This window comes from Chelonoidis abingdonii, chromosome 5, assembly GCF_003597395.2.
Source record: "Chelonoidis abingdonii isolate Lonesome George chromosome 5, CheloAbing_2.0, whole genome shotgun sequence".
In the NCBI taxonomy this organism is placed as follows: Eukaryota; Metazoa; Chordata; order Testudines; family Testudinidae; genus Chelonoidis; species Chelonoidis abingdonii.
The window spans coordinates 147,706,119-147,728,881 of NC_133773.1; the positions used below are offsets into that span (position 1 = coordinate 147,706,119).

Consider the following 22,763-nt stretch of genomic DNA (forward strand, 5'->3'; position numbering starts at 1 on the left):
AAGGCAGGGGCTGGACTTGATGACCTCTCAGGGTCCCTTCCAGTTCTAGGAGATCGGTAATCTCCCATTTTATTGGTGCATTAGGGGCCCAGTGACAGCCCAGTGCACAGGGGGCAGAGGGCTGGCTCTGGGCTCCAGCTGATGCTCCTCAGCCAGGGGGAGGGTTCGGCAGCTCCCAGGCTGCTGAGCAGTGTCTGGATGGGCCAAAGGCAAACTGCCCAAGCCAGGGGCTTGTGCTGGAGCCAGGGTGGGTGTCAGCCCAGGGCAGTTTGTCCCCAGACACAGCCCTTATCACCAGGGCCAGCTCCAGGCACCAGCCTACCACACATGTGCTTGGGGTTTTGGTTTGGCCAGGCAGTGCTGGCGGGGGGGGGGGGGGTGATGACTTGGGCAGCGTGATGTTGGGGGGGCAGGGACTTGACGTGCAACATGACACTTGGGGGGGCAGGGACTTGGGCAGCATAGCACAGCACTGGGGGGGGCGGGGACTGGGGAACATAGCACAGCAGTGGGTGGGGGGGGCTTGCCTCAGGAGGGCGGGTGGTGTTTTGTTTGGTTTTTTTTTGCCTAGAACAGCAAAAATGTTAGAGCTGGCCCTGCCTATCACACCCTCCTCCCTGCCCCAAGGTCTGCAGTCTGCCCCCTCTGTCACACCGCAAACCCCACTCCCTGGGGACAGGCCCAGCTCTGCCCCCCTGGGTCTAGCTTCCTTTATCTCCTCCCAGCTGCTTTCAGTGACTCCCCAGGCACACTGGAGCCTGCAGAGCATTGGCCCTCCTGTGACTTGCCCCCTCAGATTCATTGGGTGGCATTCCCACCCCCCTGGCTGTGGATTAGTGAGCCCTACCCTACCCTTTGCAGGAGCAGCTGCCCTTGCCTGTCAGGTGCAGGGCAAAGCCATTCTGCCCCTCACTGCTGGCCCTCGCACTGCAGCTGGGCTGCCATCGCCCTGTTCTCTGTGCAGGCACCTACCCCTGCTGGGAGCTGTGGCTACGAGCAGCAGGCCTGTGCTGGCCTGGTTGGTCTCAGGGCCAGGCTCTCCTCTTGGCCAGGCAGGAAGCCCCTGCGCGTAGCCCATGGGAAAAACCAGCCAGCAGCGCTCAGGGAAACAGACCGTCACTTTTATACAGAAAATAAAATGACAACTGAGAGACGGGGCATCCCAGCTGCAGTCGGGGAAGCAGGACCTGGGGCTGTGGGCAGGGCAGCCTGATGTGGGTCGGCTCTAAGTCCATACACACGCAGAAAGGCATGACAGCCCAGATCCAGCCAGCCCTGCAGGTGGCATGGGCCAAGGGACGCTGCGTAAGGTGCCTGGAGCCAGTGCCAGCTCTTCCATGAGGTTCCTGTGTCCGCTGGGCAGGAGAATGGCTAGGAACCAGGTGGGGCTGGTCAGACCAGGAGTGGAGGGGCAGGATGAGTGTGGGGCAGTGGTGGGAGCAGAGGATGAGGGACAGGAGTTGGGGACAGAGCTGGAGGGAGCAGATGGCCATCCACATACCTCTCCAACTCTCCCAGGGAGAGGGTGTTGCTAGATTTGGCCCAGGCTCTAACCCTGCCCTGCTTGAGGTCATGCTGCACCTCAGCCCCACACTGAGGTGCAGAAGCCCCTCTACTGCCCCGTGGTAGAAGTCCACAGTTCTCACTGAGCAGGGCTGGGTTCTGTGGAGCGCAGTGCCCAGAGCCTACCTCCTGTGAGGCCCTGCGCAGCCAGACAAGAAGGTGGTGCCCACATCAGCCCAGGAAAATCCTGCCTGAGATCAGAGATTCCCAAGAACTCCACAGCCAGGCTGGGCCACAGGCTGCCCCTGGGCACAGAGCCTCGCAAGCCAGCCTGCTGCCAGCCCGGGACGTGGCACTGCCCCGGGACAAACGGCTTCCTCCTCGGAGCACCCAGCCATGTGTGGGGGCGGTGGGGGGAGACGGCCTCTCCGGGGGGTGTAGGGGGGAGAGGGGTCAGCTATACAATCCTGGTTTGGCTTGGAGCTGTCCTGCGGGACTGTTCAAACCGTGTTTGTTGGCCTCATCTCGCTGAAGGCATTCAGCCTTGAAGCATCAAGGTGAAACAGCAGGTGCCAGTGAGGGCAAGACACATCCCTAACAAGCCCCCTGCCCCAGCGCTGCCTAGCCGTAGCCCGCGTGGAAGCCAGTGCCACCTCCGCCGCCCGACCAGACTCCCACCCCCAGCACCACACCTGCACCCACAGCTTGCCAAGCCAGTGGGCCAACTTCCCCAAACAAACAAAACGAAAGATCAGCACCCAACCTGCCCCCAAGCGCAGGCCCTGCCCATACCCGCAGCCAGTGTCGGCCACCTCCAAACCAGCACCCAACCTGCCCCGCAGTATGCAGCTCTGCCCCGTAAGCCCAAGTGCCATCTCCCCCCCACCAGCTCCTGCCCCCAGCCCCACACCCGCAGCAGTGCCGCTCCCCATGTCCCACGCATCCCCAACCTATCCACCCCACCTGCCACGGCCCACTTCCCTCCCCCTACAATCCAACCTACTCCCCCAACCTTACCCCTCCTGCACCTCAGCCATTCAGCCTTGCCCTACCCCGCAGCCAAATGCCACCCCCTACCCCCCAAATCTTACCCCCTACATCACCCAACGTGGCCCAACGTGGGCGCCTCCCCACCCGCCTTCACCGCCCCCCAATGGCTTATGCCCCCCTGCCCCCATTTCTCCCAGGGCTCTGGCACGGCACCATACCGATATGGCAGTTGTGCACCCAGTGCGAATGCCCGGTCGTATTTGCAGTTGCCACTTTCATTGGCGTTGTTTGGTAAGTCACTCTCGGCGCCACCTGCGTAGTTGGGGGTTTAATTCACCACCTGCCAGGGCACCACCTCGGGTGGGACTGCGGGCACCCACACCTGTGTCCCCTGATCCATCCCCCCTTCCAGGCCAGGGCTCTGCTTGTCCCCCATATCCACCACCCCATCCCCAGCGAGGGCTCTGTGTGCCCCACTGTCCCTCTGGCGTGAAATGGCACTTGCCCCATGTGCGGCTTGGTCAGCCTGGGATTTTTAAATACATGGTTAAAGAAGCTGGTGATTAAAATGCTAATTCCTGAATGACGGTGGAGTTTGCTCCCCATCCCCCCCCCCCCCCACCACACACACACATTCACAGACGGGGCCATAGCAGCTCGCCCAGCTATGCACAAAGCCCCTGGCCTGAGAAAGCTCCGCCTGGTGCACACCCAGCAGCACAGGACGCTGGGCCCACATTCCCCACAGGGCCAGGCTCTGCACAGCCTCCCCACTGAGTACAGAGCCAGGCTGCTGGCCACACTGCCCTGGGGAACCCTCCCTGATGGCCTGTGACAGCTGCATTGCAGGGACACTGACCCTGGCAGCCCAAGGTGGTGAGAGTGGGAGACAACTGCCCTGGAGGCCAGGCCTGGACTGTGGAACTCACTGCCACAGGAGAGGATACCACGGCCCCATTGTGCCCCAAACTAAATGCAACCTCAGCTCTAGGACAGCACCTACCAATAAACTCATCTAGCTGAGCCTGGCCCATCTCAGCCCAGACACCACCCCTCCCCTCACACCCAACCCCGCTCACGCGCACAGCCGCTCCACACACATTACCCACATGTTGCAAAGCAAGCTCTGATGGGCTAGGAAGTGGGAGGCAGAGAAGAGGCACCTGCAGCTGAGGCTCCAGGTACCTGACGGCTGCCCACGTACACATGGGGAGGGCGCAGCAGCCTCTGTCCGCCCCCCACATACCTGCAGGATGTAGTTGCCAGGCTGGACGTCGGTGATATCGATCCACTGGCAGTCAATGTCGTGCCTGTACAGGTCCCAGCAGCCCACGGTGATGCCCTGCTCTCCGAAGTTCGCGCACTCGTACCGCTTGGCCACGTCTGGAACAGGGTGAGGTCACTTACCCTGGCCCTCCCTCTGCCCCACAGCAAGCCCAGCCTGAGGCAGGCAGCAGCTCCCCACGGGGCAACCCCAGAGGGAGAGGACACCCTCCCCCCAGCTCTCCCCTCGCTTCCAGCACAACTCGTGGCAGTGCTGAGCCACTGCACCCACCTTCCTGGCACTCCGTGTCCTCCAGGCAGAAGCTGGCCTTGTGGCCCTCGGCCACCTTGGTGCCATTGGGGGTCAGGAGGTCGTAGTGGGTGAAGATGTCCATGCTGTGATAGTGCCTGGGAAGAGACACAAACCGAAGGTGCTGCACCCACAGACACACAGTGGGCGCGATGAGAGACAGGAGATCCCAGTGCTGCAGCGGGGGTGGGCGGAGAGTCCAGAGACACGCACAGGGGGTGGAGTGCGAGCTGGGGGGATGCCTGGGAGGGTGGAGGAGGGAGAACGGCCCAGAGACATGCATGGGGCAGCGTATTGGGAATAGCCTGGAGACATGGCCCTCGGGAAGGGGCAGCCCAGAGAGAGGCATGGAGTGGGACGTGACGTGTGTGTCCTTCTGTCCAAAGAGGCAGTGGGAGGCAGCCCAGACACATACCCATAGAGGGGCCCCAGTCCTACCCCGTGTGACGTTATTGATATAAACTGGGACCATATAGAACATGGGTTGCAACCACGGTTCTGTAGTGGCACCAAATCCTATGTAAAGGGGGTCATATAAGGTGTCTAAGACCAGGTTACGGGTTACTGGTTATGATTATGCTGTCTGTATGTCTGCATCATTTTGTAGTTGAAGTTATGAATATTGGCTGTATGCTGTCTGTATTTCAAACTTGTGCTGTGTTTCTGGGAAAGATCCCAGACAAGTTGGTGTTAGCTCTGCTTAGCCTGCTTGATGGCCCATTAAAGACCATCAGCTACACAATTGACCCATTGAGAGGAGGCAGATACGCCTTGTGACTCAGCAGGGTGTGCAGAAACTGGCCCATGTGACTGCAGACTCCATTTTGCTGTAACTTTCCACAGTAAGAACAGAGAAGTGTCCTTACACCTGGAAAAGCCTATATAAGGCTGAGGCCTCATCTCCATCTTGTCTTCAATCCTGCTTACTACCTCTGGAGGGACTTTGCTACAAGCTGAAGCTCTACACAAGGGACTGATGACCCATCACAGCGGGGGATGTTCTCCAGAGACTTGATTTGAACCTGCAGTTTACTCCATCACTGCTACAAGCCTGAACTAAGAACTTTGCCATTACTGTATGTAATTGATTCCATTTAACCAATTCTAGCTCTCATCTCTATCTTTTTCCTTTTATGAATAAACCTTTAGATTTTAGATTCTAAAGGATTGGCAACAGCGTGATTTGTGGGTAAGATCTGATGTGTATATTGACCTGGGTCTGGGGCTTGGTCCTTTGGGATCGAGAGAACCTTTTTCTTTTACTGGGGTGTTGGTTTTCATAACCATTCATCCCCAGGACGTGTGGGACTGGTGGTGATACTGGGAGACTGGAGTGGAAATTGCTTGTGTGACTTGTGGTTGCCCAGTGGGGTGAAACCAGAGTCCTTTTTGTCTGGCTGGTTTGGTTTGCCTTAGAGGTGGAAAAACCCCAGCCTTGGGCTGTGACTGCCCTGTTTGAGCAATTGGTCCTGATTTGGCACTCTCAGTTGGGTCCCGCCAGAACCACATCGTCACACCTGCCCCGGCGCTTTCTCATGCAGCCCTACACAGACCCCCGGTCCCAGTGACTCCCGCTCCATTGTCATGCAGAATGAGGGAGAGCAAGGAAAAGCCCCCAGAACTGGCAGTCACAGAGGATCCTGCTCCCCCTACATTAGTGCTCACAGCCCCACTGCGTCCCCATGCGAGTTCTGTGCCACTGGAGCCCACAGATCCCCCTCCCTCAACACATCCATAACTTGCCCTACAGCAGCCTCTCCCAGGGTTCCCCCCTCCCATCTCCAAGCCAAGTCCCTCCCCTCCCCGCCTTCTCCCATGGCCCTTCCCCTGAGAGCGGAGACTTGCCATGGCTTGGACAGGACAACCCAGGCACCCAGCTGCCCTGCACGGCCTGGAGCTGGGACTTCCTGGGGCTGCTCAAGGGGTCACGCGGTGGCAAGCGTTACGCCTCACTTCCACCTGCTTCAATGACTGCAAGGCTCCCACCACCCCATCCTGAGACACAGGCTGGCCCAGAGACCTGCATGAGGGAGCCCAGCCCCACAACTGCCACTCCCACAGCCTCACAGCACCTCACCCTGTGGCAGACGAGGCAGTGACTGAGCAGCTGGCCAGCAGCCCACGGGCAGGATACCAGCACTGTCTCCCCAGGGTGCAGCATCCCATGCCCCCCAGCCTCCCCCGGGACCCCACCCAGCCTCCTCCCCCCTCGGACCTCGGCCTCCCCCGGGACCCCGCCCAGCCTCCTCCTCCCTCGGCCTCCCCGGGACCCTGCCCAGCCTCCTCCCACCTGGGACCCTGCCTAGCCTCCTCCCCCCCTCAGCCTCCACTGGCCCCTGCCCAGCCTTCCCTGGGACCTCAGTCTCCACTGAACCCTGCCCAGCCTCCTCTCCCCTCGGACTCTCCTGGACCCTTCCCAGCCTCCTCCCCCCCGGGACCCTGCCTAGCCTCCTCCCCCTCCTCAGCCTCCACTGGCCCCTGCCCAGCCTTCCCTGGGACCTCAGTCTCCACTGAACCCTGCCCAGCCTCCTCCCCCACTTGGCCTCCCCCAGACCCCACCCAGCCTCCTCCCCGCTCAGACCTCAGCCTCCCCCGGACCCTGCCCAGCTTCCTCCCTGCGCAGCCTTCCCTGGGACCTCAGTCTCCACTGAACCCTGCCCAGCCTCCTCCCCCCTCGGACTCCCCTGGACCCTTCCCAGCCTCCTCCCCCGTGGGACCCTGCCCAGCTTCCTCCCCCCTTGGCCTCCCCAGACCCCACCCAGCCTCCTCCCCCTTTGGCCTCTCCCAGACTCCACCCAGCCTCCTCCCCCCTCGGACCTCAGCCTCCCCCAGACCCTGCCTAGCCACCTCCCCCCTCAGCCTCCCCAAGACCCCGCCCAGCCTCCTCCCACTTTGGACCTCAGCCTCCCCCGGACCCTGCCCAGCCTCCTCCCCCTCTCAGCCTGCACTGGCCCCTGCCCAGCCTTCCCTGGGACCTCAGTCTCCACTGAACCCTGCTCAGCCTCCCCCAGACCCTGCCAACCCCCTGTCCTGTCAGACCTCGGCCTCCCCCAGCCCAGTCTAGACCCAGTTGAGCTTCTTTCCAAGCTGGGCCCTGGCCCGCGCCCCTGCACGTCTGAGCCATGGTGAGCCCCCAGTTTACCTATGGCATTCGTGCCAGACCCAGGAGTGGCGCCCGGCCTTGGGGCGGAAGTCGGCGCGGCCGTTGTTGTGGATCTGGGAGGAGAAGCGCAGCAGGCGGCGGTGCCCGTAGGGCCAGTTGGCATTGCGGGCAGTGCTGGAGAGGCAGTTCTCCTCCGCGGCACAGTACAGCATGTGCAGGGGTCGGTCCTCAATGTAGGCCGTTTCCTGGACCAGCGGGGCGTGCAGCAGCAGGTCCGAGGCAGCTGCGGGGAGAGAGGCCTGCTCAGCGCTGGGGGCAGGAGGATGCGGGGGGCACCTGCTCCTTTCTGGGGGGAGGGGCCTGCTCAGTGCTGGGGGGGGGGACGGACAGAGGAGGTCAAGGCCATATTTGGTTTAGCAGGGATGAGCCAATCAGAGCACAGGATGGCTCAGAGCAGTTCTTAGCAAGGGGCTGCCGCCTTGCACAGCTGTTTTTAGCACAGCTGGACCACAGTTCAGAAGCTGCTGCTCTGGTCTGGCAGGGGGTGGAGCTGCCTAAGGGGAGCCAGGGTCTTGCAGCCTCCACCCGCGCTCCTGTCAGCAGGGGGTGGTTAGTGCTGCAGTGGTTGGGAGAGTGGGTCTGGGGGTACGTTGGGGGGGGCTCTAGGGGTTTGCCCCAGGTTTTACTTGGGGCTCTGCTCCTGGCCCAGTGCTGGGGCTGCAGGCTGCTGCCCGGCCCATCCCCAGGACTCCACTCCTAGCCCCAAACTGGGCGAGGGCACTGGGCATAGGGGATTGTGGGCAGTTTTGGGGGGGGGGTGCTGTGGTTCTCAACCTGCAGCCCACGTAATACACTGAGAGTTGCTAGTACATGGGGCCAGGGTGACTGAGAGCTCCCCCCACCCCTCGCTCACTCTCGGAGCAGATGACCCCAGCGGCGAAGCGAGTGCCCGTCCTCTTGCAGTTGAGGCTGTTTCTGTGGTGATGGCAGTGGCTCAGTGCCATCTCGTGGCCAGCGCACCTCACACCGCTCAGCACCATCTCCGTCACGTTGCTGGCATCCCAGTACCACGTCTCCTGGGAGAGACACCAGGCTGGTCAGAGTCCTGTGTTCCCCCTGCCCCTCTGCACAGCAAGCCAGGCACTGAGCCCGTGGCATGTCCCTCCTGCCCCACACTTGTGTGTGCCATGCCCGTGCCATGCCCCCTCGCCACCCCCGGCGAGACCTGTGCATACCTTCCCGCCTGCTGTGTGTTTAACCCCACCAGCAACTCCCAGAGACCAAGCCCCCAAGCGTCCCTCCCCTCACTGCCTGGGCCCTGCGAGCAAGCCCTGAGCCAGTCCTGGTGGATGAACCCCTGCCCCCCACACTCCCTGAGACCTGGGCCCCTCCAGCACCTACCGTCACTGCATGCAAGGAGTAGCCCAGGCCGAGCTGGCGACATGCCACCATGGCTTCCTTGGTGGTCCAGCCCTCACTGCAGACCGTTCCCCACTTACTGCCTCGCTTCACCTCCACGCGGCCCTCGGTTGGGGTTCTTCCTCCTACTATTCGGATCTGTGAAGAAGCCCTGTGGGCCGTGAACATGCAGCCCCACCCCACAGCCAGCCGGCCCTGCGAACCCAGCATGCTGCCTTTGCCGTGCCAGGGTACTAGGGAGGAGTCCTGGGCCCTGCCTGACGCGGTTAGCCAAGCCAGCACTAACACCTACTTGTAAGCCATGGTTAGCGAATCCCAGGCCCAGCTGGCGACAAGCCACCATGGCCTCCAGGGTGCCCCAGCCATCGCCACAGATCAGGCCCCAGGTGGGGCCACCACTGCTTCCAGTGCCCAGCGCCACCTCAACCCGCCCCTCGAAGCGGCTCCGGCCCCCGCTCAGGCGAATCTGTGGAGAGAAGGTGACAAGGCCGGGTTAGCTGGGGGGCAGCGGGAGGGGCTGGCGGCAGGGCACAGCTGGGTCCCTGAGGGCTCCACTTGCAAAGCTCCAGGCGTCCCTCATCTCCCCCAGCAGCCTTCCATGTGGCCACAAGTACCACGGGGTTGGGGCCTGAACTGGTGCTGGGGAAGGGGCCAGAGGGGAGCCCCTACAGCCTGAATGTTGTATCTCAGAGTGGGTGCACCCTGGGCAGTGCCAGAGGCAGCTCCAGCTCCGGTCCTGTCTGCTCAGGCTGCGAGGCAGTGCCTGCGCAGAGCTGGCCTGCGGAGCCAATCACCTTAAGGCCGGAGTTGTATCCCCCCCCCAGCCCTGATCCCCCTGTGGTCCAGACGGCCCCTCCCATCTGCTGATGGTGATTTGCAGTCGCTTCATCTCCAGGGGGCACCAGGTGCCCAATCCGCCACTGGCCAGTGCGGCAGGACTAGGGCAGCCCTGTCCAGCTGCTCGTTCAGGAGCCAATATCCTCGTCCAGGCTGGTGCTGGGGGCCCTGGAGATGGGGAGTGAAATCAGCAGAGACCTGCCGTGTGGGCAGCTCCGTGTTCACGGTGGGAGCGAGCCGAGGGGGGAGCTGCATGCGCCCAGTTTCCCAGTGCCCATCCCCCATGAGCACGCAGGGAGCATGCAGTGCAAAGCAGCAATCTCCTGATGGGTGCTCGGGACTCCCCTCCCCGTGGGCGCAGGTAGGAACGGGCACCTCAGGGCAGGCTGAGGTTCCCCAACATATCCTCCTCTCCACCCCTGACCTGGGGTGGCACTGCGGGGTGCCACGCCTGGGGCAGAGGAACAGCTCCAGCTCGGGCTGTGAACTGAACAGACCCTGGGCATGTGGGACACCTCCCATCATCACCGCCCCTGGCCGGCACCAACCCACATGGGAGAGAGAGATGCCTGGGGGCAGGGGCACCACAGAATGGGGAAGCAGAGAGGAAATGGAAGAGGGACTGTGCTGAGGGTTCCTCCCTCCCCCCCCATGATTGCCCCCCAAGTGCCCAGCGCCGAGGGTACGACCAGTCCTCCTGCACCCCAGCCTGGGAATCGTCTCCTTTCAGCCTCACCATGGCAGCACTGGGGTCTCTGCCACGTGTTCTGGATGGTAAAAACCCAGCTGGCACATGCCCCCCCACCAGGGGACTCTCCCAGCTGGCACACGACACTCCTCCCCCCGCCCGAGCAGGGAGCTACCCCAGCTGGCACATACCAGCCCCCCCACCACCAGGGGACTCTCCCAGCTGGCACACGCCCCCCCCACCACAGGGGACTCTCCCAACTGGCACACAACAGTCCTCCCCCCGCCTGAGCAGGGAGTTACCCCAGCTGGCACATACCCCCACCACCACCACCAGGGGACTCTCCCAGATGGCACATGACACCCCCCCCAGCAGGGAGCTACCCCCGGGCCACATGGGTTGCCTGTGAAAGGCGTTAACATGCTGGGTTTCCCATGGGCAGTCAGACAGCTCCGTGCACGTGCTGGGTTTCTGTTTGGGTCCCACGGCTCCACCCCACTGCAGTAACAACCAGCTCTGCTGGGCACTAGCACCCTTTTTGTTGCAGGTAAAGCGGGCGCTGCCCCACCTTTACCTGCGTCTCAGAGGTGGCATACGAACGGTGCCAGGGCCTCCTTTCCTGCCCCCTCCATGCCCAGGAGCTGTCAGTGTGATGGAGGGACATGAGGGGAAGCTGCTGGCAGAGGGCTGGACCCTGTGATCCCTGCCAGAGGAGGTGGCCCCCTCTGGGCAGTGACCTGGGATGCTGGCAGAGCAGCAGATCCTGGGCTCCGCGGGCTCCACGAGCCTCTAAGCCAGGCCCCCTACCCCAGCCCGCCGGGCTGCCCCCCTGCACAGGGCAGTGCTGACCGTGGTCTCGTAGCCCATGTAGGGGATGTTGCAACGGACCCCGGCATCCTCGGAGTGCTTGCAGTCCTCCGCCGTGATGTTCTTATAGGGGCAGCTCCACAGCAACTTCTCCGAGCCTGTGCACTGCACCTCGTTCATGTGGATGGGCCCCATCCCTGACAGGGAGCAGAGGGGCCAGGGTGATGGGGAGGCAGGCAGCCAGCGCCCCAGGAAATCCCCATACCTACCCCAGTCTCCGGAGCCCTCCCTCCTGCTGGACACATATGGGGGTCTCCTCAGACCTGATGGGTTCCCATGGGGCTGGCGTCAGGCATTTCCCTGGCCCTCCAGGAGCTGGGCTCTCCCTCAGAGGCTGAATTTCTCCCAGCCCTTGCAGCTTGCCTGGCTGGAGTCCCCTTGGAGAGGCTGGCGGAGAGGGGGCAGGGCGCGAGGGCACCCAGACTGCACAGCACTCACTAACTGAGAGCTGGAGCAGCTCAGCAACAGGGCCCACCCCAATGTGGGGAGAGCCCCCTCGAGCCAACATCCATGGGATAGAGAGCCCTCAACCCACCTTACCTGGTTCTCTCCCCTGCAGAGCAACAGGCTCAGGGGCTCAAGCAGGCGCCCAGAGGGCAGACGTGCCCTGACGGGCTCCCCGGCATGCATTGAATCACTCCCACGTACGCATGGGGCTGCCCCAGAGCTTCTCCCCTCACCACCCCCATCCCAGCTCACCTTGGCCCATGCGTGCTCCCGTCAAAGCCTCCTTGGCACTGCCGAACCCCAGCTCACGGCACACCACACTGGCTGTCAGCAGGTTCCAGCGGTCATCGCAGACGGTGCCCCACTCACTATTCTTCAGCACCTCAACCCGGCCTTCCCCGGCCTTGGCACCGCCCTTCAGCCGGACGCGCTGCTGCGGCGAGAGCATGGGAGACACGTCATGAGACAGCCGATGCTCCTGCACTGCTGCCAGGCCCAGAAGCAAGGGCACCTCAGGGCTCCTGCTGCCCCCACTAGGCCCTGGGAGATAGTCACTGGGCTGGGGCAGCCTCCTGACTGACCCTGGGCACCCCCTATTCCAGCTGCTGGTGTCACTGCCTGATACGCAGTGGGTATGCCCCACGCTGAACCCACGGAGAGCGCTTACCTGGCCCGGCTGGTGCTGCCGCTGCTGCTTCTTCTTCAGGGACCTGCCAGTGGTGAAGAGGGGCCCTGGCATGCAGCTCACCACAGCGGGCATCCCGCCTTTGCAGGCCACAGTGGCGTTGCCCTTGTAGAATTCAAAGGGGCACATGGAAATGTGCACCTCATTCCCCATGCAGGCCACCGAGTGCAGCCGGTAGCTGAGCTGCTGCCGTTCCAGGTACAACCTGCCAGCAGAGAGCAGAGCGTGAGTGCCTGGCAGGGGGGGAGAGAGGGGCAGCGGGGTGCCAGGAGCCGAGCCCAGCCCAGGGACTCTTGCCATCCATGACCCTAACACCAATCAGCAGGGAAGAGAGAGACTGTCACTCCATGGCCCAGCTCCTTGCAGCACTCCCCCCGGCCCCGGCCAGCAAGGCTCACACTCCTTCTTCACCAGGGAACCCCAGAGTAGGCCACAGGCCTTTGGACTCCAGGAGCCTCTGGTGCCAGGCACCCATTTACCTCTTGGGGACCCTAAAGTCCTCCCTGTGCTTGTGTTTGGGGCGAACTTTGGAGACCGGCCTGGAAAACAGAAAACAACAGTCAAGGAGTTCGGAGCCCAGGTCTGCAACCAACGTCCTGCCCTGGCTCTGCCTGCCACTGCCAGCCTGACAGAACGGGGCTGCCCAGCTGCCTCCAAGGCCCTGGTCAGATCCAGCCATGTGGGCACCAAATCCACCTGGACAGGGCCCAGGTGCTGCCCATTTCACCAGGCCTCAGGTAGGGCTCACAGCAGGAGGGCAGCTGCTGCCAGTGACAGTTTCTCCCACCTCATGGCCGGAAATCAGTCACCCACTGCAGTGACTCCATTTCCCACCTGACAGCCCATGACAGGTGTGACGTAGCCATGTCCTGTGTCACGCCAGCCACCACATCCCACAGGCAGGCACATGCTCCCTGGAATGCAGCACACATGGCGCCCGGTGCCCTATGGCCATGGTATGCATGCTGCATGCTCCCCACCCTGGCGACCCCTGGGCCTGCACCGCTCGCAACCTCACCCTCTCCCATATAACCCCATAGACAGGCAGGGGCCTGGGCGGGGACCTAGCTGCAAGGGGCCAGGTAGGCTTCCGGGCTGTCTCTCACAAGGCCCTGCCGGGAGCCCCACTCCTCCTGATGCAGCGTCAGTCAGCCCCCAGCAAAGCTTGAGTGCCCGGTGTGTCTGGGGCGGGAAGGAAAGCTGGAATTCAGACTCTACTGCTCGCTCCTGCACTGGCCATAATTCAACCCCCTTGCTCCAAACGGAGCTGTAACGTGCAGTATCGCTGGCACCACCCGTGTAAATACTGCCCCAAACCATGAACTCCATTCTGTCCTGCGCTACCCCTCTATCCCGTCCAGTGTATCCCCCTCAGCACACCCAGCAGCCAGCGAGCCACCAACCCACACCTGTGCATAGCTATCCTCCCTCCTATCTCTCCCCCTCCGTACACCCAGCCAGCCACCCCCATATGTACCCACCAACCCACACCTGTGCAAAGCTATCCTCGGGACACCATCCCTGTCCATCTTGGCCAACAGCCATTGATGGACCTATCCTCCATGAACTTTTCTAGTTCTTTTTTGAACCCTTGGCCTTCACAACATCCTCTGGCAATGGGTTCCACAGGTTGACTGTGCATTGTGTGAAGAAATACTTCCTTTTGTGTGTTTTAAACCTGCTGCCCATTAATTTCATTTGGTGACCCCTAGTTCTTGTGTTATGAGAAGGAGTAAATAACACAGAGGTGAAAGTAAGCCGGTTCGGTCCAGTACGACATACTGGCAAGGACCAGTATGCTGTGCTGGACCACACCGGCTTCCACTGGGATTAAAAGGCCTCTGGGCTGCCCGTGGCTGTTGGCAGCCCAGAGCCCTTTGAATCCCAGCTGCGGTTCCAGCTGCCAGGCTGAGGCCGGGATTTAAAGGGCTCAGAGCTCTCCGCGGCTGCGGGCAGCCCAGAGCCCTTTGAATCCCAGCCACAGCTCTGGCGGCGGGGCTGGGGCCAGGATTTAAAGGGCTTGGGGCTCCCCTCAGCGGCAGGCGTTCTGGGCCCTTTAAATCCCTGCCCCAGGCCCGCAAAGGTCGGGGCTCCTCCAGCGGCAAGATGCACTCAGGCCCTTTATTTGCCTTGAGCCCGGGGGTTCCCAGCTACCTCTTCAGCTGGGAGCCCTGGTTGATTTAAGGCCCTGGTTCTCCAGCCACAGCTGATGCCCCAGGGCCTTTAAATCTTGAGAGGCCACGCCCCTTCCAGATGAGGCCAGCCCCCCTCGGACTCCAGCAGTTACCGGTAAGTGTTGTAGTTACTTTCACCCTGAATAACACTCCTTATTTACTTTCTCCACACCGTTTATGATTTATAGCCTTTATCATGGTCCTACTTCGTTGTCTCTTTTCAAAATGAAAAAGTCCCAGTCTTCTAATTCTCCTCATCGGAAGCTTTCGTCCATCTCTTTATAATTTTTTGTTGCCTTTTTCTGACCTTTCCATTCCAATTATCTTTTCGTAATGCAGCAACCACATCTGCATGCAGTATTCAAGATGTAGGTGTCTCATGGATTTACGAGGAAACATGATATTTTCTGTCTTATTTTATCTATCCCTTCTTAATGATTCCCAACATTCTGTTTGCTTATTTGACTGCCGCTGACATGGAGTGGACGATGTTCACGAGAACTATCCACAATGACTCCAAGATCTTTCTTGCAGTGTAACAGCGAATTTTTAGACCCCAGTCATTTTCTATGGTATAGTTGGGATTATGTTTCCCATGTGTGACGTACTTTGGCATTTATTCAACATTGAATTTCATCTGCCTTTTGTTGCTCGGTTTTCCAGTTTTTGCGAGATCCTTTTGTAGCTCTTTGCAGTCTGCTTGGGACTTAACTATCTGAGTAGTTTGATATCATTGCAAATTTTGACACCTCACGGTTCACCACTTTCCAAGTCATTTATGAATATGTTGACGCATTGTCTAGTACAGACCTCTGAGGGGCATATATTTACCTCTCTCCATTTCTGAAAACTGACCTTTATTCCTACCTTTTGTTTTCCTATCTTTTTAACCAGTTACCAATCCATGAGAGAATCTTCCTTCTTATCCTGTGGCAGCTTACTTTGCTTAAGAACCTTTGGTGAGGGCCTTGTCAAGGCTTTCTAAAAATCCAAGTGTAGCGAGGCGGTGTGGCTCCCCTCCTCCACAGGGAGGGTTGAGCCCCATCCATCTTCCCCCAGGGCGGAACTTCCGGGCGAGCCCCGCCCCTCAAAGGGTCAGGCGGCGACCGGAAGTATAAAAGTCCGGGCGCCGGCCTTCAGTTGGGGCTGAGCAGCTGGCCAGAGCAGAGTGCCGGCCGACCCTCGTCGCTGGGGGCTGCCGAGCTCCGGGACAGGGATCAGGCCTCGCCGGAGCCGACCCACAGCAACCCGATGCTGAGCTGCGGAGCTACCAAGCTGCCACCCCACTACGGTGGAGGAAACCTCGGACCGACCTGCCCAGCTACCAGGGGTGCACCGCGTCTACCCAGCCCAGACTGGGAGGACCCATGACGGTAGACGATCCGGCGGACCAGGCAGGAAGCGAAGGGGAATGGAAAGTAGCCCGGGGCGGCTGACCACAGTCAAGCCGCAGAAGGCCCCGAAGCCCGATGACCGTTTGTGCCTTGTCAGGACCCCACTGACCGCGCCTGTCAGTGTGTTCTCGGTTAGGATCCCCCGATCACTCTGTCAGTGTGTTCGGGCTGGATCCCCGCTGACCTACTAGCGGCGACAGCCCGCACTGGGCCCCCGGCTGGACGCAGAGGAGTGGGTGGGCTGCGTTCCCCTGCCACCGTAGCCGGGTGGCAGTACCCCTTCAGCCCCACAGCTACCGTGTGTTGCTGCTCTGCCTGCCCCAAAGGGCCAGAGCTTTCGGACACTATTTGCTGCACTGCTCTGCCCTGCCCAAAGGGCCAGAGCCCCCTGAACAGTTTGTTGCTCTGCCCTGTCCCAAAGGGCCAGAGTCTAGTGTACTGTGTTTGGTGTCCGCCTGTATCCAAGGCGGGGCCCCACTAACTGTGCTATGTCCCGCTCCATAGGGGCCGAACGCCCGGACAGTGGATCGCGGACCGGAGGGACAAGACCCGGTGAGAACAGGACGAGGCCGGTGTGGCTCCCCTCCTCCACAGGGAGGGTTGAGCCCCGGCCTCCCTCGTCACACCAAGTAACTATATTCACTGGATCCCCCTTGTCCACATGCTTGTTGACCCCCTCAAAGAATTCTAATAAATTGGTGAGGCATGATTTCCCTTTACAAAAAACATGTTGACTCTTCCCCAACAAGTTATGTTCATCTATGTGTCTGACAATTCTGTTCTTTACTATAGTTTGAACTAGTTTTCCCGGTACTGAAGTCAGGCTTACTGGCCTGTAATTGCTGTGGTTTTTAATTCAGGGTATACATTTAGGTTAAGCCTCTATTATGGTGTCTTTAAAAAGTTTCCATGCAGCTGCAAGGATTTCCCTTTTGGTGCTGTACCTTTGCATTTCTGTTTCACTAACTTCCTCATGTTTGTGTAGTGCCCCTTTCTGAAAGTAAATGCTGCCCCTTTGCACAGCTTCCACTACAGCCTCCAGGCTCTGCCGCCACACACGAGTCCGCCAGCCCCATGGCTTAGGCGCAGGCAGAGCCAGGTGGGGAACGGAAGGGACTCTCAGCCAGCCCAGCTGCTCCACTGCCATTTTCGCCAGAAAATGGCCCGTGTCCACCAGCCCTTCCTTCCCCCTCCAGGAGACAGAGCTCTGCTCCAGGGCCCTAGGCTGACCCCGCTGGCCACCGAACCCACTGCTGGGCTGGGTGGGGTGACGACCAACAGTCCCATCTCTGTGGCAATGGCCCCCACATAGGGATCCCCAGTGTGTCCCCCTGAGAGGTGCCCTTGCCAGCCAGTGGTGGGCATGGCGCTCCCAGCTCCCAGTACAGAGACCAGATCAGACCCCACCTGGGCATAGCCCCCTCTCTGCCCTGCCCCTTGAGGGGCTGGCTTGGGGACCCTATGCAATGCCAGGCCAAGGAGAAAAAGCCATTTCTCATGGAGGACACAGAACACATGCAGGGGCGGGTCAGACCCCAACTAGGCCTCACATCCCATCCACGGCCGAATGAACTTCACCCACTGACATGCAAAGGACCCGAAGGAGCTGTGCAGCGAGGGGCTCAGCCTGCCGGCCCAAGGCAGCCTTTGAATCCCAGGGTGAAGTTCGTGGCTCCAGCTGGATTCCCAGGGGCCAGCCCAGAATCCAGCCCTGATGGCAGAAGAGACTGGCCCAGGCAGGGGCAGCTTCTCCCATCCAGAAAGACTCGGAGCCCCAGACCTGCCGGGGAGACTTGGCCCCAGGATGTGGCCCTGGCCCTACCCTGTTACCTTGCACCTGGCCCTGGCCTCTGGCTCTTTATCTTGGCTGCTTGTTTTAACCTCTTATAGAAAGGAAATGGTGACCGGCCAGTCAGGGGATGGTGAGGGTCCAGCAGATGCTCAGAGCTACAGCCTATAAGTCCAGAGACAGCACCAGGGCTGGAAACTGCCTGGCAGCCATGACAGAGCCAGGCTGGGGCCGTCGGCCAGCGTGGGGCCTGGGAGGGCATGAGGAAGGCCTCCTGGTGCTCAGCACCATGGTGCTGGATCCCTGCAGGGCCGTGCACATACAGCCTCCTGGGCCAGACCCAGCCTCTGCACAGGCTCCAGGCCAGGTCTGAGCACCTCAGGCCACCCAGGCACCACGAGAGCTGGGCAGACGCTTCTGGTGACAAGGGCTGCCCGAGGCTCCCCACGCAGCAGGGCCAGGCTCAGTGTGGCTGTCAAGATGGGAGCACGCTGGGGCTCGCCGGACACAGGCATGGACTCAGGGTCGCTGCCTCAAAGGCAGGGAATTTGTAACAAGGCCCATGCAGGGTCCCTGCCCTCGCCCAATTCTGAGCCATCAGGTTCCACCTCCGCGTCCCACCCAACCGACCAGCTTAGTCACGTGGGAGACGACGCCCTCACAGTCACCTGACTTCAGCAGCTGGGGATTTAGGAAAAATACCAAATATCACGACAGTCACAACAGAATCATAAGCGTTGGCAGCACTGACCCAGCTACCACCAGGACTGCCCCACTGTGCGGCCCCCCAGCCTTACCCCAGTTCCCCCAGGGTTGCCTTGCCATGGGCCTCCTCCAGTCCCCCAGGACTGCCCCCTCCTTGGTGCCCATGCAGGCCCCACGGGGCAGTGCCAGGCCCACCCCATTGGTGGGTTCTCCTCCGGCCCCTCACTCACTTGTAAAAGTTCCTGTTGACCTTCTTCTCGGCCGGGAAGCCCATCATACCGCAGACCACACGACTGTTCTTGGGGTTCCAGCCCTCGTCGCAGATCTGCGCCCAGCCCTCCTTGTAGCGCACCTCCACCACGCCCTCTGTCACCGGCAGCCGCTTCCTGGCACCCGAGACCACAGGCCGCAGCCTGAGCTCCTCCACCTGGTTCTGCTCAGCCTGGCGGAGGGAGGGAGAGCCCAGTCAGGGCTGCTGAGCTCCACCGGACAGGTCTCAACAGCCTGCTCAGTGCCAGCCTGGCCAGTCCACCAGGTCCAGCCCCAGCCCGCCCGGCCCTGTGCCAGCCGCCCCAGGCCCCTGTCCCCCGCCAAACCCACCCAATCCACCCAGCACCAGTGCCGACCTGCCCAACCCTCCCAGCCCGCTCGGTGCCAGCCTGCCCAGTGCCAATGATGGGGACGCAGAGACCGCATCAGGCTCAAGAGAACCCGGGAGATGGAGCCTGAGCAGGAGCGAGAGCTGCGGTGGGGCAGGGCAGCCCCAATGTGTGGGCCCCAGGGAGAGGGATGGTGGCAGCCCTGCTGTGTGGGGGATGGGAGGGGACTGGCAGCCCTGCTGCGTGGGGCATGGGGACGGGGGACTGGCAGCCCCCCTGGCTGGGGCCCAGACCCCAGGGCTGCAGCTACTCACCTCGATGACGTTGGAGTCCACATAGCCCGGGATGTGCTCGTCCTTGCAGATCACGCCAGCGTCCTCCTCGTGGCTGCAGTCACTGTTTCCCCAACCCCGGGACTTGCAGTCCGCGATGCTCTTCTCGCTGCCCCCGCAGTTCACATTGTCCAGCCAGACCCGCCCTGCAGAGGCACCAAACCAGGGAGGGGTCGCGGACAGGGCTGGGGCTGGGCTGGAGGGGTGTATATAAGGTGTGGAGGGGGTCTTTGGGACATATGTGGCAGTGTGGGGCAGGTCAATGCAACTCAAAAAGAAGTCAGAAGAAACGTGAATCTCGGCCCCAAAGGGTGATTTCCCGGGGAGCTCCCGGGACAGGGGGTTGCAGCCTGGGGTTTCCCCACCCACAAAAACCAGAGCAGCCTCCTTAGGAGCCACTGCCCTGGAATCCTAGCCCCCCACACTACCCAGTCCCACAGCCACAGGCGGGGGGGCAGGGGGCACTTCACATGCACTGCCCCCTGCCACTGTGTGTGCAAATCTACAGCAACACACACCCAGCCCCACTGCTCGCACACAGCCCCCTGGCCCACTGTGCACTGTGGCAGAGCTCTGACCTTGATCCCATGGGTCCTGCACTTCTAGGCGGTTTATACTAGCCTCAGTGGCTCACTGTGACCCTCTACGTAGCCTTCTCTCTCTAGGGCCAGCGTTACTGTCTACTGAGCTCTTTTCATCATAGGCCAGCAAGGAGGTTGTTGAGAGAACTCCCACAGTCTCTGCTGTCCCTGAGGGCTTATTTCAGAACAGTTTAGCCTCGTGTCCTGACAGGGACCTGACTTCCGCTCCTAGGAGATGTTCCTGTAGTGGTGGGTTGGGGGGAACCCAGGCCTGCCCTCTACTCTGGGCTCCGGCCCAAGGACCCTAATGGTAGCAACTGTTAGCAGCCAAACTTTCACTGCCAGAGTTGCTTAGAGTCAGGTGGACACATTAGCTTAATGGCCTCACCTGACTCTTTGCAGGTTAATTGGAGTCAAGTGTTCTCACTAGCCTGGAGCAGCCCCTGCTCTGGTCAGTCAGGGAACAGAAAACTGTTAATCCAGTGGCCAGCGTATCTGTCTTCTGCTATTCTGCTGTACCCAACTGGCCTGAGTCTACACCTAGCCCCACTGCATGTGCACCTAGCAGCACTGCACACACAGCCCCTAAACCCACTGCATGCACACACACACCTAGCCCCACTGCTTGCGCACTCAGCTGCACTGCACATAGCACACAGCCCCCAGCCCACTGCACATGCACACACACCCAGCCCCACTGCACATGCACACACAGGCTCACTGCATGCGCATCCAGCTGCACTGCATACACATCCAGCCGCACTGCACGCACACAGTCCCCAGCCCGACTGCATGAACACACACATTCAGCCTCACTGCATGCGCATCCAGCCACACTGCCCACACACAAAACCCCACAACTGCACACACACATACACAGCCCCTCCGTGCATGTTCACACACACAGCCTCACTGAGCACATACAACCCACAACCCCATCACATGCACAAACAGCCCCCAGCCCCACTGCACACATACTCCCCCATAAGCTCAGTGACACACACAGTCCCTCACCCACACTCAGCTCCACCATGCGCACCCCCCAACACACATACAGATTCTGGCCCTGGCAGTCAGGGCCACGCCAGCTACAACCCTCACCAATGCCTTTGCCATATTTGGCACTGTGGGCCCAGCCGGTGGCGGCCACGAAGCCAAGGTGGCGGCACAGCACGTGGGCGTTGGCCAGCGTGAAGTCGTCGTCACAGATGGTGCCCCACTCCTCATTGTAGAAGACCTCGATGCGCCCCTCGTTGTGCTTGCGGGGATACCCAGCCAGGCGAAACTTCAGTTTGGGGCCCTGGCTCTGTGCTGTGGGAGTGGGCCCGCTGCGTTGGGCAGCGCACACCCAGAGCCAGACGCTGCAGAGCAGGGCCAGCAGTTCCTGCCATGCCCAGGCACTGCTGCTTCTCATGGCTGAGACGGCCTGGAAAAAAAGGAAGACGGAGTCAGATGGGCTCCCACGCTCACAAGCAGGGGCACGGCCCCATGGAACAGCAGAGACTTAGGGCCTTGGGGCACGTCTGCACATATGGCGCTGCATGGCCCGGGGAAGGGCCGGACCCATTGGGCCTCGGGGCCCGTCTGCACGCCCGGCGCTGCGTGGCCTGGGGAAGGGCCGGTCCCGTCTGCACGCCCAGTGCTGCACGGCCAGGGGAAGGGCCAGCCCCGTGGGGCCTCAGATCACGCCTGCATGTGCGCGCCGCGCAGCCTGGGGAAGGGCCGGTCCCTTCAGGTCTCGGGGCACATCTGCACATCTGGCTCTTCTCTGCACCCTCTCCAGTTTTTCAACGTCCCTTTTGAAAGGTGGGCTCCAGAATGGCTGCTATATTCCAAGTACCTGCCTCACCACTGCCATATACAGAGGGGAAATGTCCTTGGCGCTCCTACTCACGACTCCCCTGTTATACACCCAGGCACTGCATTAGCCTTTGCCCATGGTATTGCACCAGGGGCTCATTGCTTTGCTTATCCACTATGACCCCTGTATGAAATTGGATTTGCTTGATGAAAGCTACGTAACCCACAAAACTAGGTTGAGTGGCATTAATCATATTCATATTCTGTAATTCTTCATTATCTAACTGAATCCTGGATCTGCTTTTCCATTATTTTCCCCAGGACCGATATCAGGCTAACCAGCCTATCCCGTCTGCCCTTACTCAATATTTGCACATTAGCCCTGTTCCTGACTCCTGGACTTTCCCCAGTATTCCAAAATTTATTAAAAATAAACACCACTTGGTCAGAGATCACCACAGCCAATTCTTTTAGGACTCTTGGGTGCAAGTTATCCAAGCCTGCTGATTTTAAAATGTTTATCCTAACATTCAACTTGATGGCATTTCATCATTTGGATATTACACAATAACTTCAGAAGGCAGAATCTGATCAATAGCAGAATCCTATTGATTTTGATGGCAAGCAGGAAAACAGGAAGGTGGAAATGGGGAGCACACAGAGCACTGGCATGTCATCAGCAGAACCAGCAGCTTTGGCCACCTCTGTAATTGTCTGCAGATCAAGGAACCAGTTGATGTCACCATTGACACCTTCCAGCATAACCACCACCCGGTCAGCTCTGCCCACCCCACAATGCAGTTTACCGTGTTAGAGAGAAATGGAATAAAAAGGAGGAAAGTTAGGGGCGGCAGAGAGCCCCTGGCATGGGAGGGAGAGGGAACAGGGGGACGCAGAGCCCTGGCACAATGGAGGAGAGGGGCCCCTGGCACAGGGCAGTTGTTTCTGAGCATAGTGCAGGCATGAGGGGCACAGGGGACACTGATTGGCAGACTCTGATCAGACAGGGCATGGCTGGCTCCCAAAACCTCCACGGCCAGGTTGGGTTTGCAAGAACAGAACCAAAGCCAGCTGGGAGATTGTTTGTGGGCAGTCAGCAGGGCTGGCCGGGTCGCTGTACACACCCATGGAAGGCATCTGCCCCTTCACCAGGCCAGATCATCACTGTGTCTCGCTGACCCTGCAGGATCAGGACTAAAAATGCCGTCGTTCACCTGCAGCTTGCCAGGACACGCCAGCCCTTGCTGCTGGCCAAAAACTCCGGCACTGACATTCCC

The 22,763-nt window shown here is 60.5% G+C and overlaps 1 protein-coding gene across 1 annotated transcript; it reads right to left on the reverse strand.

Annotated features, from left to right (window-relative positions):
- Positions 1-3,156: 3,156 nt before the first annotated feature.
- Positions 3,157-21,105, reverse strand: LOXL3 (lysyl oxidase like 3). The gene is made up of 11 exons (XM_032789991.2): positions 20,788-21,105; positions 19,088-19,251; positions 18,405-18,616; positions 12,095-12,317; positions 11,680-11,860; positions 10,963-11,117; positions 8,881-9,054; positions 8,083-8,245; positions 7,209-7,452; positions 4,049-4,164; positions 3,157-3,876 (listed from the first exon to the last, which is right to left on the reverse strand). Exons 1-11 carry the CDS (start codon positions 21,098-21,100, stop codon positions 3,569-3,571), a joined length of 2,253 nt encoding a protein of 750 aa, XP_032645882.1. The 5' UTR covers positions 21,101-21,105; the 3' UTR covers positions 3,157-3,568.
- Between the last annotated feature and the right edge of the window lie 1,658 nt (positions 21,106-22,763).